Raw genomic sequence first — 16,768 nt, forward strand, 5'->3', positions numbered from 1 at the left:
GAAACTCCCTGTAATACTTAGTTGCTGCTTAAATTACTCAACACCTTCATATATACAGTAAAAGATAGGACATACAAAATTACTACCTATACAGACAAAGATGGGCAGAAGTTAAGGAAGATAAATCCCCAAAACCACAGGCTTTCTTTTGTTGTGGGACAACTGAGACAAGAAGAAAGCAAGAACTGGACATTCAACTGGTTTAAGTTTTACATCTGCCAAGAATCTAGTCGTTGGATTTGATACGCAGAAACTCCCACTGGTACAGAATCTCATAGTCCCTGTCCCTATTCACTGCACTCAGCCCCTCCCGCATACCTCACAGGAGGAGAGGGGAGAAAAGAAAAAAAAATTAAAAAAAAAAAATCGATATTTTAATCAATATGTTTAAAAATAATTTAAAAAAAATACACAAAAACAAAGCAAAAAAAACCCCACACAAATATCAAGCCACTAAAACATCATCCCCCAAACCACTAGTGTTCACTAGTAAGACTAACACTGCTGTATTTCACTCATTTGTTTGTACAAATACATCGTTGTTTAAGTGTCATTTTAACTTACAAAGGGACAAGAGAAGTCTTTGTCAAAAAATCATGAAATTCCTTTGGGTACATTAAAAATTCAAGAAAACATTGCAAGATTGATGCTTAATCCCGCAACACACTACTCAAGTGCTTCATAATGAATCCTCAAGACAAGTGACAAGAGTAGGCATGAAAGTGAGTTTTTATTGTAAAATAGTCTTAAAGCTCAAGGTGTATTGAAAACTGGAGCTTCTCAGAGAAGACAGAGGCTCTGGAGTGCCGATGACAACAGGAACTGTGACAGTTAGCGTAACGCACATTTTACAGACAAATAATCTGGAAACTGTCAGAAAGCTGGTGGAAAAAGAGATGTGATTTGCAATGTTATTTTTGTAAATTTAAGATGACCACCACTCCCAGGGAGATTTGGGATATTTTGCATTAAGAGATAAGTAAAAGAACTGAATCAACAAAACAAAGAATTACATCATTGCTGTGCTGTGGCAACGTAAATAAAATAAGAATAATCACATTTTTAACCTACTGCATAAAGGAGGCAATAAACAGAAAAACTAGTATTATGTACAGTTATCAATATTGTACAAGAATATAAAAATGAGAAGTTCTTCAGTTTGCATGGAACCAATGGAAGTGAGTGGATCCTCTGAATTTGTGGGTTAAATTTACTTAGACCAGAGACTGATTTGTCTCTTGGAGTACAGGGGAAAAAAAACCATAGGAAAACTGGACTTGTTAAAAAACTTGTATTTTTTCACTTCCCAATGAAACCCAAAGAAAGGCTAAACAAATGACTTAAACACAGCCTTCACATTTTCATCTTCAATCCTACAACCTAGGGGTAAACAAAAGGTGGTAATACACAGATGAACATCAGCTCAGTTCCCTTCTCCACAGGACAATGAATTGCATCATACTGGCTAGGGTGCAGATATGGCATCTTCAACAAGCTAAGCAACAAAAGTTACAGCTTAAAGTGCAAACTCAAAAATCCTGCACAAGTGTATCAGGAAACCTCTCCGCGTACAAAGAAGATTTGGCTGTGTAAACAGGAAATGTACTGCTGTGCCTACACCCTTCTTCATAAAATGAAATATTTTGGATTTCTCGTTTGACCTTAGGCTCTCAAACAGCATGAAGATGCAGCAGCTTTTCACACACAGCAAAAAGCCAACCATACTGACTGCATTTGTGAGAAAACTGATTAAGTCTATCGACAAGCCTTACATTTATGCCTACAAATATTTGCTAGGAGACACACTTCTGTGTTTTTAAACCAGTGTATCTGTCTATCTCCGATTAAACCAGCATGGTAGTAGATAACAAAACAACGCATGTACAAGAACTATGAGACTTTTAAGATGTCTGAAGTACTTTAGACAATCTCCATCTCAACAGGCTAACAGAGCTCAACTCCTAACCCCACTTTCCTAACATTAAAGATCTTTCAAAAATGTTAGTTTTGCTATCTTTACATACCTGTAGCATAGCAACTTGAACTGAATGTATTTACTTAGTGTCTGTATAGATAGAAATAAAGGTAGTATTACCATCTTCAACTGTTTGGTTTTGTTTCAATGCATACTGCACATGCATGTATAAACACTAAAATAAGTCATCCAGTCTAGTACTCAAAACTAAGGGGAAAACGAGAGAAAAACAAAAACAAAACAACAAAACACCAGAAACAAACAAACAAAAAAAACACCAAGAAAACCACACACCAATCCCCACCTCCCCTCACCCGCAAGATGGTTATGACAGTGTAACACCTCCATTTCAAATCACATAACAATGATGACACCAAAGGAAAGTACCAGAAGGAACCATCTGAGGCCTCACTGGAAAGCATTTTTAAACATGACAAACATTAAATTATAAAATGTCATAAGAATGTGTTTTTCCCAGATTTCAAAGTTCCACATACACATATACTTTCAAGTAATGCAAACTTGAAGACTTCAAAGTAGACTGAAAACCCCTTCTTTCTAAGGCGAGAGGGAACTAATGTGACTAACAAGCCCAGCTGCCACTGAACAGGAGTTTCAGGACTTAATACTTCCAAGTTCAATAGGTGTAAGTGAACAAGACTGTATCTTGAGGAAAAAAAGAAATCCAAACAATTTAGAAGTTTCCAGCAATGAAAAGTCCATCACAGTCTTAAGGAAATATCTTGCTAACAACACAGTTACATATTTCTAATCATAATTTGTACAGCTTCTGCCAACACTTGGATTTTCATTCGCTTTTGTCTGTTAGACAAACACTTTCCATCAAGATTCTTTTCTGTGACATAAATTAAGTTTCCCTTAAAATTAAACAATTGCAAAAAAACATATGCTTTACGATGTTTGTGGTTTCCAAGGAGCTTGAGTATTTTAATATGCTCTTCAAAGGTCTTCTCTAACCCATCACAATTTTTGAGCATTCTCCTGAAAACAAGCAGCAGGACCAGACCAAACACCCATAAATGCAACAAACACAGCCAATATCCATAAACCCCTTCAACTTACACTTGCCGAGATCATACATTTCTCACATCTGTCAGTCTGCAAGCCCCTGTTCAGCTTACTAAATATACTCATCTTCCTCCTCCACCAACTGCTTTTCATAGTCGGTGCTAACTGGCCCATAGGCATGCCACAGTCACTATTTCTCAATACGCAGAAAATGTTCCCAAACAGATTATCCAAGGACAACGAAGAGTGACATTTGCTGTGATTCTAACAATTTCATTTTCAACTCTCAAAAAAGAAAAGCAAGTTTTCCAACACAGAAGCTTCACTATACTTGTTTTTAAAAACAAAAAGCAGCAGCAAGAGAATTCCCTGTACAAACTAGAGCAAAGCACTGGCAGTTACCTTGGAGAAATAATGTTGAGAAGCTGAAGTGCGTTCAATCCCTTGCTACTTCAGTTGTTCTGAATTACATCAACAATTTATGAAATTAAGGTTATATATCCTAACATCTAATCTGTACAATATACCCAGTTAGTAATTCCTAGATGGAGATTTGAGTGTCAAAACACATCTCTTCAGGCATTCATGATGCTTACAAAAATGCAGTATTTTTTCCTAGTTTACCAGCAGTCTTGTCTTGGATAATAATATGCTGAAACTGGGAGGGGGGTAGTGGAAAGGTACTACAAGCTACATTACATTACAGTAAAAGCATGTGCACGTGGTTAATCAAAAGTGAATATTCCCAAAGATTATTTAACCCCACATACTTTGTTGTGGCTTAAACAAATTCCTGATTAACCGGATCTGTTACCACGGGAAGGTAACAATTCCTTTCTGCAGGTCTGTTTTGAACTATTGGACTTCTGCCTGATCTCCACTGTCTGGCTCCTCAAAGCACAACTCAGATGGAGAATCCAACCCATAAGATACTGTGAAATGCCAATCCTCAGCTCTTGAAGGCACTGACTGACAGATATTAGTAAGCTTTTTATGTGAATAACACATACCACCAGACAACATACACAAAAGCATCTCCAGGTATACAGAGCAAAGTTAACTCTTTGTTATAAGCTAACGATAGGTTTTATTAAGGAGCCATTAGATCATTTCTTTGTCTACGCTAAAACAGCCTCTTATCGAAGTATACAAGTTAGTGTAGCTGGTATTAGAAGGTAAAGTATTTGACAATACCTTACGAATGAAGGCATGTATTTTTACACGCACGTTGGCTTTAGCTGCAGTCGTCTCAAACGTTCTCACAGTTTCTGCCTTTCCCCAGAATAAAGGGATTTTACCTCTCCTACAGTAAAGCTCAAGTCTTGCTCATTTCGAAGTTTCTCAGGAGGCAAGCTCCATAGCCCTCTAGCTTCCCTCTGTGTAGGCTATCTAGTAATTCCCAAGAGGGACAAGGAAGCTTTTTTTTTTTTCTTCTCTAAGTATCACTATACAGCTTGGTTTAATGGCAGTGGTAGTGCTAGACATTAAAAGGTTCAAGAAGGGAAAAGGTTTTTTTACTCGATAACCTCAGGCTTGAAGCAATCTTTTTCAAAGATTTATTGGTTTACATGGCAAGGTGTTGGAAGCGAGCAAAGAGGGCTGCAGGGTGGCCTCAGTGAGAAGACATCAGAAGCTCACTCCATGTCAGACACAAACAGTTCCAGCTGGCTCCAAGTCAGACCCATCACTGCCCAAAGCTGAGCTGACCACTGAAACCAGTGATTATGTAAGAACGGTTAAAAAACACTACGCAGCAGCTAGGAGACAGGAGTGAGAAAATAGGGAAGAGCGAGCCCTGCAGACATCAAGGTCAGAGAAGGAAGGGAGGAGGTGCTCCAGGTGCTGAAGCAAATTTGCCTGCGGAGAAGAATGTGGGGAAGCAGTTTGTCCACCTGCAGCCCATGGAGGACTATGCTGCGCAGGTATCCATGCTGCAGCCCAGAGGACCCCACACCACAGCATGTGGACATGCCGTGAAGGAAGGTGCAACCTGATGAGAACCCATACCAGAGCAGGCTCCTGGCAGGAACTGCGGCCCATGGAGAGGAGCACACACAGGAGTAGGTTTGCTGGCAAGAACTTGTGACCCCGTGGAGGACTTACACCAGAGCAGTCTATTCCTGAAGAACTGTACCCTGTGGAAGGGAAGGACTGTTCCCTGCAGGAGGGACACCATGCTGGAACAGTGAAGGAGTGTGAAGAGTGGCAGAGATGAAGTGTTACAGACTGACTGCAACCCTCAGTCCCCATCAGCCTGCCGCTCAGAGGGAGGAGGTAGAAGAATGAAGTTGAGTCTGGGAAGAAGCTGAGCCTGGGAAGAAGGGAGAGGTGGAGGGGAAGGTGCAAGTTGTGGTTTTATTTCTCATTATTCTACAGTGTTATTCATGGGCAATAAGTTAAATTAATTTACCCATGTCTAGCCTGTTTTGCCCATGACAGTAATTGGTAACTGATTTCCTTGTCTTTATCTCAACTCACGAGCTTTTCAGGTTATTTTCTCCTCCTCTCCTGCTGACGAGGGGCAGTGAGAGAGCAGTTGGGTGGGCATCTGGCAGTCATTCAAGGTCAACCCACCACAAGAGCACAGCTCGGAAGTCACATCTCTTCAGTTCCCAAAGAATAAGATCATTACAAGACAAATGTGACTTAGCTGTCACTGGAAACTTGAACATTAACTTTGACTATAGTAATTAAGCTGTCACTACCATCAAACAATAATTTAATGTACTGTCCCTATTCCTTCCCCTCCCCACCAACTTCCACAATTACTTCCATTCCCAGGTTGCCCTGTGCTCTGCCAGCATGAGCACTTTCACAGCTGCATAACAAACCAATTCAGGAAACTGGGACACATGAAAAATTATTCAGCAAAGATTAGCAGGTAGTTTAGCTCCCTGACCTGGTACAGTACACAGCTGAGCAACAGCAATGTTAATACCACTTACAGGACAGAAAGGGAATAAGGCTTGAGAGTGGGAAAAGAGGAAGGGGCAGGTGCTGGAGGTTTTCTGTTTGTTTTTCAGTAGAGCTGGCTTAAAACTACACAACAAAATGTGGCTTCAGACAGATAATGCCTAGTAACCTCCTTTGGTCAGAAATTCTGGGAGAGCTACTGGATCACCTATGACCACAGTTCTGAAGTATGGGGGGGGGAAGCAAATTCACTTCCCAATTCACCTGACACACAGTAAGCCTTCCTTCCTACATCGGTTTGCTTAGTAAGGGACTGGCCTAGGCTGTGGCAAGTTTCACAAATATGTAACTTGACAAAAACCTGTATGACAAAATAACCTAAGTAATCACATGCTCGTTCAGTTTAAAATTAAACAAGAATAAGAAAGAAGCAGCCTGTAAAAGAGTTCAGAAAAGTAAGACTTGAGTATTAAGGGAACCTGAATTTAGATGTGACTGTATAGGAAGAAACTGCAAAGGTACAGCATGAGTTACCTTGAATTTGCATGTCAGTTGCAAGAGGGACAACTGCATAAAACACATTGAAACTGGAGTCAGCTAAAGAAATTATACAGAGATGTAAGCAGAGGATCATGGACAAGGAAGTGGGGTGGTGGTGGTGGAATCAGTATCCAACCACACCCGCATATTGATGTATTTTAAGAAGTTAAGATAACCAGGTTTGGTACCAGGAACTATTGGAACTCCAACAGCACAAGAGCTTAGTCAGCTACCAGTGTGGTTCTGTGGCACTCCTGTAGCTGCAGGTAAAGCCTGGAGCACTCTCACCAGACACTGGGTAGTTTCAGCCTAATTCTGGATATTTTCACAAATGCATTGATAACTAGAAAACTATTATTCAATGCAGTCAAATAAATAGAATTTAGAAAGTAAGGAGAAACAGCCTTTTAATCTGTAAAAGCCAGAAAAGAATACAAAGAAAGCCAACATGCAGTAAAGATGACACAGAAACAGACACAGTCTAAAGATTAAAGTACGATCCAAATTAAAATTAATATTCACCTCAATTTTCAACCATGCTACCAGTACAAAACCAGAAGAAATTCATATGAATGAGTACATTAAAAATGCAAAACTATCTTTTTTTCTTATTTGTTTCATAGTGTGAAAGAGCTCTATAAATTCAAACGGGTTAGGACAGATAGATACGACACTAAAATTCAAACACATGTAAATACAAGACTTGGTACCAAAGATTTTAAAATTGATTGACTCAAGGAGTCTGCTCTCATAACATAGCAAATAAATGCTTGTATCTAAGAAACAAAAATAACAATTCAACATGAATGCTCCATTAGGTTGACCTTAAAAATCAAGCATTTATTTAGAACACTGTTTGAAGGAAAGAACAATTAAAAGCTCAGAAATTGATAAAAAATAGGATAAAAGACAACACAGATTTACCAAATGCAAACTTCATCAGATCAGTGGATCTCTCTCTTACACAAGGCCAAAGACTTATTTATTAAAAAAAAAAAAACACAAAACCAACACAAACCAAAACCACAAAACCACAACAGACCTAATCAACTAGTCACCAGTAAAGCACATGATACCAACCCACAATGGCAGTTTAGCAATTAAGGTGGAGAAGATGAGAACTTATAGAGAAGCTATATAGATAAAAAGCAACTAGGAAAAAGTTTTACTGCTAACACCCAAAAAGAGGGATGTCATTGATACTGTTTAAGGACCGATGTTGAGACCAATCTGAATTAACACTTCCACCCTGACTTTGGGGCAGCTTGGCTACTACTACAGAGCAGGGAGGCATTACTGACACAGAACACAGGACTCTCATCTATGAAAATGAGGGAAAGAGAGGGTAAAGAAAGGAGAGAAGGGAAAGAAGAGAAAAAGTAAGTTTGAAGTGCTCTCATCTACAGGAAACCGAAGGAAGAAAGAAAAATTCTGCTAAAGCACAAAAGGGAAAGACTAATTAAAATAAGAGGCTTATTTGCCCTTCTAATTCTACAGGATCAAATCATGTTGATTCTTCATATTGTCACCTGTTCTATTTTTCATGATGTTTATGTGACTTGCAGGCTCTTCACAGAAGAAAACTAATCCTATTGGTGATACCTACTTTCACTTACATAGTAACTTTCAGTTACAGAAGAGTACCTTCTCAAACAGACACTACAATGCACACTTGACATGCAAACCTCTCTTTTTTAAACCTGCGAAATACGAAGCAATATCAGCAGTAGAACCAACTACACGACCTAGGCATTGGAGCACCTTGTATCCTGAATGTTAAGCTAAAAGAAGATAAGACTTCTGAAGACACACAGAATTTCCATACTATTTTCCCATGCCTGAATTAGACTAAGCAAAACACCAGTGCAACAACATCATGTTGTTTAAGCTTTCTGAGTCCTGTGAAACACAAGTTTGCATGATTCAGAACAGGGAAGCGACTGAAGTTGGTAATTTCCATCTGATCTGAAGAACTATTCTGTAATATAGCTCGGAGTTCATACCACACTATGAAATATCTTTCTAATGAAAGTTGCTCACACTTCACAGGGTGTCCATGGGAAGTTAGATTACTGCCCAACAGTACTTCAATCTCATGTTAACATAGAAGGTCAAACCATTTTTCTTCAGTTTAGTATTTATTTCATTGCTACTGCTTATAAGATCCAGAGACTTTTTCACCTTCTATCAAACACTTGAGGAATCCATAGCACCACACAGTAAGATTGACTTTATTTAATGATTGATGTTCTCACAGGCTAGGATGAGCAAAGATCACACCTGTGAGCATTATTATACTACTTTTGTTTCTCCTACTTCTACTTCTAATGTCCTGAACACTTAAAAGCGAATTCAAAAAGGCTTAGAAAAGAGCTAACTAAAAGCGAATTCAAAAAGGCTTAGAAAAGAGCTAACTAAAATGACCAAGAAACCAGAGAAGCTCTTAGGAAAGAGGATGAGAACAGCTCGTTCAGCCTAGCAAAACGATGTGATTATTCCCCAAGCAAATCCAAGTAAACAACAGAGCAGAATTGTTGAGTGAAAGGAAAATGAGCAAAAATAAGTTTGAATTTCCAGATTATACTTAATTCGTTACTCAACACTCAGAGTAAGAAGGTTCTAGAATGGCCTTCTAGCAGAAATAGTAAGGATAAAAACTGGTTTTAAAATGGAGTTTGACAAGTAGGGATTACATGATGCAACACTAACAGCAGATTGGATTTAACAAAGGAAATCCATCATATCCTTAAATATCCAATTCTTCTATATTCCAAATTTATTTATAATTACAGTTCTGAGACTATAGGAAAAAAAACCCAGAAAGGCAAAGACATAGCAATGCTTTATATATCATGCAGCAGAAAGGAGAACTGTATTGTCCTCTGTGTTTTTCACAGAGTATGAATACAAATTTGTTTACTATTACAGGAAACTGCAAGTTGCTGTAGCACTTCTGCCCACAAAAACCCAAGAGATCTGTAAAAGTTCAGTGACCACAGCATCATATTTTCCATTGTAGTAAAGATAATATTCATGAAGCAGCTGGTCTCTTATTAATAGAATTCATTTATCTTATTCATAGCAAATGAAGCATGTAGTAGACGAGAAGCCAGCCGGCTCATTAAGAAACAGATCAAAACTGACCTTTTCAGAAATTAGTTTAAAAGTTTTAAAATCCCAATTTAAAAATTGCACACTATTTTCTTGAAGCAGAGACATTATTTCATATGGCATTTGAAACTCAAACTCACTCCTTTGGTCACCTGACATCATCCAGTTAGAGAACTACTGTAAAGAATACCTGTTTCAATAGTAAGGCACAAGAACACCCATGTTGAGTCATTCAAGGACTTCATTAACGCAGTAGTCATTACTGCCAGTATGGGAATTCACTTGCAGGGATTCTTGGTTCAAAATGAAACACTATGCCATGGACAGAAAATTCTGTGCTCTGTAACAGTCCACTACATACTAATAATTCTTTTCTCCATATATATTTGGCTAAAGATAATATGGTACAGATCACAGCTGCTTTAAACACTAGAGGAAGCAATTAAGCTCCTTCTCTGGCCAAGAACCAGCTTATTGTTGGTATCTTTACATGAAACGCTGAATGCTGTTGGAATTGGTTTTGAAAATTACGTCCATAATCCATAGATAACTCGGACATAAGCAGAAGTTGAGCAGGACGGTACAAATGCCTATCAGAAGTAATAGAATTTCGAGGGAGCAGATGACTTCAAAACATTAGTGCCAATTACTAAGTTTCAACTTCCTTTAGTGGGAAACTTTTTTTCCCCATTAATAAGCGAATCATTTATTTAGAGATGAAGAAATGTAAGCTGTTGTAATGCCCTACCTCTCACCCAACCCTAACATGAAAGGCAAGTTATTAATTTTTGTATTCTATGACTAAAATAACTAAAAGCAATCCATTTTTAAACACAAAGTGAGTTATTTCTGAAATTCTCACTAGGAAGTTATATTTTTATAATTTCGTGTTTGCCATCACAGTAACACACGGGGGATATGAAGAATCAGTTGTTTTACTTAGAATCTAAATTAATGAAAGAGAATGATTGCTACCCAACTTAAGCAGTTCTAATTCAATGAACTCAGTCCTGCTCCGGTTAGAATCTGGAAAAGACATTGTAAAGATATAATCTCATGAAAATATATGATACCAAGATATCTGGGAAAATGCATCTCTCTGGAAAGATATAAAGGGGTGGGGTTTTTTACATGAAAAAAAATTCCCAAGAGATAACAAAATCATAGGTTCTTATACTGTAATTTTGTCCTTACTTTTTTTCCAGTCAGCTAAACCCCAAAATTTCCATATATACAGCCAAGCTCATCACTGTATTTTTATAATTAGGTTCACGAGAGAAGAAAATCATCCCTGAAAACTGTATGTCAAAACAGTTTCAAGGCAGTCTTTTCTGTGTAGGATTTCTGTAAAACCTTGGTAAAAAATACCCCCTTAACGCCCCCTGCAAAAGATGGTATTTCCGCCTTGTGTCTGTTTCTCTATGTGTTAAGTAGCCAACTAAAACTACTCATGATTGCTACTAGTTTTGACTTCCTAAAGATATCTGTTAAATCTTATTTATATTGCACCACAGCTCTGCATTACTGTTTGCACCATATTAAAACACTTTAAAAGGTACAGCGTTACCTAAAATGGCTGCAAATCCACTGAACTTTCAACCATTTAAACCAAAACTTATGCAGTTCTCATCTTTGACTACATGAACTTGTTGCCAAAATAGGATTTAAGTCAGAGAGAGAAGGCCTCAAAAATCAGAAAGAAAAACTTGAAGGCACAGCAATAAGCCACGAGATCACCTGTACAAGATGCACGTTACTTTTTTGGATTGTTTAATACAATATTCATTAACTTTGGCAGAATAGTAGGCTCATTAAGGAAATTAAAGGATACAAGTACTTCTATAATGAAATTGCCTATATAATCTGTATGACAACACCCTAGACCAGGTTGCTTTTTCATAAGGCAACTACAAAGAAATTACCAAGTATGTTACTGGCAAAAAGTACAGGAAAAATAGACTTGATGTTTTAACTGAAAACAAGTAGAATCCATGAAAAGGAAAATTTTTAATTCTGCTGGACCTCACTATGTGAAGCATTTACGCATATGCACTTTAAACATGCATCTGAAAGATCTATTACATTAGGCGCCTGAAGAAGCTTAGAAATCAACAGTAAGTTAATAATCATGAAGGCCAGTTGTACCAAGAGATCTTTTCTTCCTAAAAACGTTTTTTTTTCCTAATTCGTAAGTTAATGACAAAGAAACTCTCCTCCAGGTGCACCAAAGAAAACAATACAGTCCTACTTAATTGTGCCTACACAAAGTTAAACCTCTGTTGAAGTATAACTTTTTAATGGAATAGGAACACCTATTACATGCATAAACTAAGCCTTTCAAGAGACAGTAATGTATTTAGTATCTCAGCTGATCTGAAAAAAGAAAATGTAGCCTCTCACGGCAAATACTAACTGTAGGGCAAGGCTGAAGGAGGCACAATGGCCATACAAATGTAATGCTAACACCTAACTAAACTGGACCATGTAATTTGTGCTCTTCTAGGGTACTCCTAGAGTCTTACATATTTAGAAAGAGAAGGAAACAGCGCAAAAAAAATGCTAGGAAAAGGCTGCTGAGGATTTGATATCAATCCTAGCATTATCAGCTCTCAACACTATTCACAATAATTAACTGCTGCTTCATATAGCACCACATTACAGCTCTATGTACTACTTTGGAAAGCAGCATTCTTCAGAGTGAACGTACCAAAACCACATTAAAATAAAGTCTGACTTTATCTTGGGACCACTCCAACAATTAAAATCCAAAATGTTTGCATACCAAATAACGCGTATTTGTTCTACCTTCAATTTATGTGGAATCTTTCAGGTATTCATAAACATTGCATTTTTACAGTAACTTCTTAGATACTGGATTGCCCACAAACTAGTATTTTGTAACTTCTGTAATACAGAAGTTTAGCTACATCTGAAAAATCATGAACATACTGTAGTTTCATATAATATCTTACATTTAGGCAGCTTTAAAAGATTATAGCCTTTTCTAACTACACTAAGTCAGCCTCACTGTTTCTTCTCTAAACATGGTCAGGAAGGACATGTTCCAAAACTCATTTTCACTGAAGCTCTGCAGCACAGGCTGGATTTTTCCTCCAACAGAACTGATCCCCCAAAATGATATGTAAATGAAAAATCCTAGATGACCTAAAGAGATAAAACATGGTAAATAATGCCTGTTGTTCTCCAGGGCTTGTAGGTTATTAAATATTCAAAGACTAAATCATAAGAGTTCATCACTGAAACCAACTACTTGCTCCACTGTTTGATAAGATTTTCAAAGACAATTAAAAAAAAAAAAATAAAAAAGCAAGCCAGCCTTGCACAAGTATTTTACTCTCCACTGATTGTAAAGCCAAGTAGGAGTAGCTAGTGTACTTTAACAAGTCAAAAGTTCTCTACTCTAGGAAACATACAATAGTGCTACTTGCCATAACCGGTCCTTGCAGCACCTACACCAGACAGAGCCTGAACAGCATAAAGCCAGGATTTCTATTTTGTCGAGAAAAATCCAGGTATTTCCCCAGCTGTCCTAACGCAAGGACTGAGGCAGTATTCCATGGGATTCCACAAAACTAAGGGATTTGAAACAAACAAAAGGAGAAATGTTTCTTACTACACCAGAGCAGAGCTTATTTTCCTAAGGCTAAAAGACACTATAGCACACAGCGTTTTAAAATCGCACATAGAATACAATAAGCATTGTGTCAAATACAATAACATTTGAACTAGTAAGTTTTAAATATCACAGAACTTAACTTCCAAGTAGTCATTACTTGAGAAATATTACATCTCCTTGAAGAGGGAGAGAATTGTTAAACATGTAGGTACAGAGTCTAAATCCAGCAAGGACTAACAAGTATTCTTCACAAAAATAATGGGATTACTAACTTCAGAATCAAAGTCAAAAGTACTTCTCTAGAACAATATTATTCCTCCTACAGCAGTCTGTCTTTGCCAACTTAAGAAGAAAGTTTTTCACATTTGATCTGGAAGAAAAAGCAGTCAATTTCCAGTGCTACTCCAGGTCAAAAAAGTACCCATGTGGTATCCTAACCTGTCATTACTATTTGTGCACACCATCTTATAGGACCAGGTTTGTAATAGTAAGTTTTTATTAAACTTAACATTTTTAGTGTTTACAACAAGCTCAAACTTCCTCTTTTACAGAGCGAGCTTTTTAGCAAAGAGAAAGACCTAAAGTACAACTAAAACCCAAACTTTTTTGCACTGGAAAGGAAAATGTACCATTGAGGTTTCAGCTATGTACATACAGATGCCCATTTTCTAGGTATTCCATTATCTCACATTCTGTGGGCACAGATACAGAAATTTACTGAATTTAATACAAATTCACATAAGGTGCTAGATTTGCATCCAGCTACTCATTAAAAGAGATGTGTCCAGAAATCCATGTGCTTATAATGAAACAAGTCTCAAAAAGTCAGTAGCTACTTTATGCAGTAAATAAGCTATATATAGTTGATACATGAACAAGTACAAGCAACATTCAATCTTACTGTTGGACAACACCAAATCTTCACAATTTGACCTCCCATTCCAGGTAAAGAGACAGACTTTGGATTTAGACTCCAGTTTAGCATCAGTCAGGTTTCCTATGAGCTAAGGAGCTCATAGTAACACCTGTTCCCTCTCCACATAAATAGCAATACTGCTACCCTTCGCCCTACAGAAACTAGCGTACCACGTCCATGTGGCAGACGTTTTTAAGGACTAACATGATTCTTTTCCTTGAACATCTCGCGTTGCATCATAAGCAGCTGTAAGTTACTTCTCTGCTCTACCTGGAAGAAAACTCTGGGCAACAGGTTAAGAGAGATCCCAAGTGACTTAAAGACAAGAAGGAGATGGCAAGGTGTTACAGGAGAGGAGGGTAAGCCGAGTCCAGTGATGCTCACGGCAATTCCTAGTTTTCATTTTATGGTCTTCAAAGGACGAGGGCCGTTTTCAGGCCCCGAGAAGCTGTCAGTGCTCAACTCACGGAGCTTTACGACCACCAAACGGTTCATCCTTATCTCTAACTTTTATGCATTTCGGATATGAAAGCAAACTACTACGTGAAGACAGGAGGAGGAGGAAATATAAACTCTCTTCATATAAATTCACCTCAGTGTCTTGCTTTGTCCATTTATTACAGACATCTCCATTATCTAAAGATACTTAATTAGCAGCCAACGTCCCAGGACCAGACCCCCCGGCAGCACTACGCGCCTGGTCCGTACAGCGACCTACACCGCGACTTTCGGCCCCCAACGCCGCAGTGGGGCTCTCCCCTCGTCCCCGGGCGGGGCCACCTCGGCCGCCCGCTCCCGCCGGCGGCGGCGGCGCCCCCGCTGCCCGCTGACCCCGCCGGGGAGGGCGCGGCCGGGCCCACGGGCCGGGGCAAGGCCCCGCGCCGCCCCCGCTCTCCGGGGAAACCCACCCAGCCCCGCCGCCGGCGAGGCGAGGAGAGGCAAAGCGGCGGGGCGGCAGCCGGGGAGAAAGTTTCGGAGGCGCTTTTCAGCGGCTGCCGGCAGGGGAGCCCGCTCCCGGCGCCCATTCAAACAAAAGAAGCCCCTTCCCCTGCCCACCGCCCCCGGCTTCCCCGCGCCCCGGCCCCGCCACCCGACTCACTCCGCAGGGCCCCGATGAGGAGGCTGCCGTCCTTAATCAGCTCCTTGATGAACTTGTTCGTCCTTTCCAGCTCGATCTCGTGACACTTCAGGCGCTCCCTGAAATCCGGGCTGTCCAAGTAGGAGTCGCTGAACTCCAGCGTGGGCAGCCCCATGGCAGCAGCGGCGGCGGCCGCAGCCCACCGGCCGGCGGCGGAGGAGGGAGGGCCGCGGCGAGAGACGGCGCTGAAGGCAGAAGGGAAAGTCGCGGAGAGGCGAGGCGCGGCTGCCGCCCCCTCCGCCTCCCCGGAGAGGCTCCCGACGCGCTGCACCGGCCCCCTCGGCGCCCGCCGCGCCGGCGGCGAGGCAGACGGCCCTGGGCGGCGGAGGCGGCGCGCTCCGGTCGCTGTCACCCAGCTACATGCTGCCCGCGGGGCACCGCGGGCTCCCAGCGCCTCCGCCGCTTCCGGCAGCGCTCCCTCTTCCTCTCCCTCCCCGGCCCTGAGTTCAGTCTGAGGCTCCGCCGGCCCGGCCGAGCAAGCCCTCCTCCCGGCGCGGCATGCCCGCACGCCGGGGACGCGGCCCGGGCTGTGCCCGCCCCTCGCTCGCCGCCGCCTCCGCCGCGCTCTGCCCTCCAGCGGCGGCGCGGACGGGCCGCGGCCTCTCCTCCGCCTGTCCCGGCTCGGGGTGAGACGAAGAGGCGCCGAGGGAGGTGGATAGTGAGGAAGGGGAGCAGAGGAGCAAAAAGGAGGAGGAGGAGGAGGGAGGGAGGCGGAGACCAGGGACGTACAAAAGGTAGGACTGTGTTCTGCCATGTACTTGGTTGCTGTGAGGGGATACAGCTGAGCTAAATCCATCCTAAAGAGGAGCATCAAGAAACAGCAAGCCTGGTTACTCCAGCAAAGTTGTGTTTTTCCAAGTACGTGAGTGGGTTTATCTAAGTAAAGACAAGTAATTTGGATGATTCTTGTGTGTTTATCTGGAGTGTTTTTTTCCAGACATACTGTTTCAGTCTGCAAGTATGTATACAAACGCACGTACCGGGTTTGAGTAGAGCTGTCTGTAAACACACCTTCAAGTCAGCAATAACTCTGCTGGAAACAACTGTCAAGACTGGCCGTAAAAATAATTGTGCTTCAGGACAGCCCACTGCTTGCCAAAAATAGCTTTCAGGAAGGTGGTGATGTTTCTCTGTTAGCTGCACACATGCTCCTGCGACCGAATCAGTCACGATCTCCACGTTTACAGTTTAACGCCAAAGCGGAGGAAGGCTCAAAGCTGTTGCATGTAGTTGTAGTTCCTTGATGGAATTTGTGCTCTTCAAGCTTCTTAACCGTTCGTCAAAACTCACTTCTTTGTTTTCAAAACACATTTTTCTGAGCATCAGAAATGCAGAAAAGAAGCTGTAATTTCTAACCATCTAGCCTGCAGAATTTGTTAAAGTGAATAAAATAGTAATTCTCTGGTTTTATGAGGCTGAAACTTCCTACCCACAAGACAATCTCTGAGCTAGCTGTCAATATAGACCCATTGAAGACTCTTAATTCACAGTGATGGCAAAACTCTGCTT

The 16,768-nt window shown here is 40.7% G+C and overlaps 1 protein-coding gene across 1 annotated transcript in view; it reads right to left on the reverse strand.

Moving 5' to 3' along the window:
* The window catches only part of ARHGAP42 (Rho GTPase activating protein 42), a 172,643-nt gene extending 157,269 nt beyond the window's left edge, over positions 1-15,374 (reverse strand). Inside the window, exon 1 of the mRNA XM_086613887.1 lies at positions 15,221-15,374. Within this exon, the coding sequence (XP_086470013.1) occupies positions 15,221-15,374 (154 nt within the window). The remainder of the gene's footprint in view (positions 1-15,220) is intronic.
* Between the last annotated feature and the right edge of the window lie 1,394 nt (positions 15,375-16,768).

This window comes from Tauraco erythrolophus, chromosome 1 (genome assembly GCF_009769465.1).
Source record: "Tauraco erythrolophus isolate bTauEry1 chromosome 1, bTauEry1.pri, whole genome shotgun sequence".
Classification (NCBI taxonomy): domain Eukaryota; kingdom Metazoa; phylum Chordata; class Aves; order Musophagiformes; family Musophagidae; genus Tauraco; species Tauraco erythrolophus.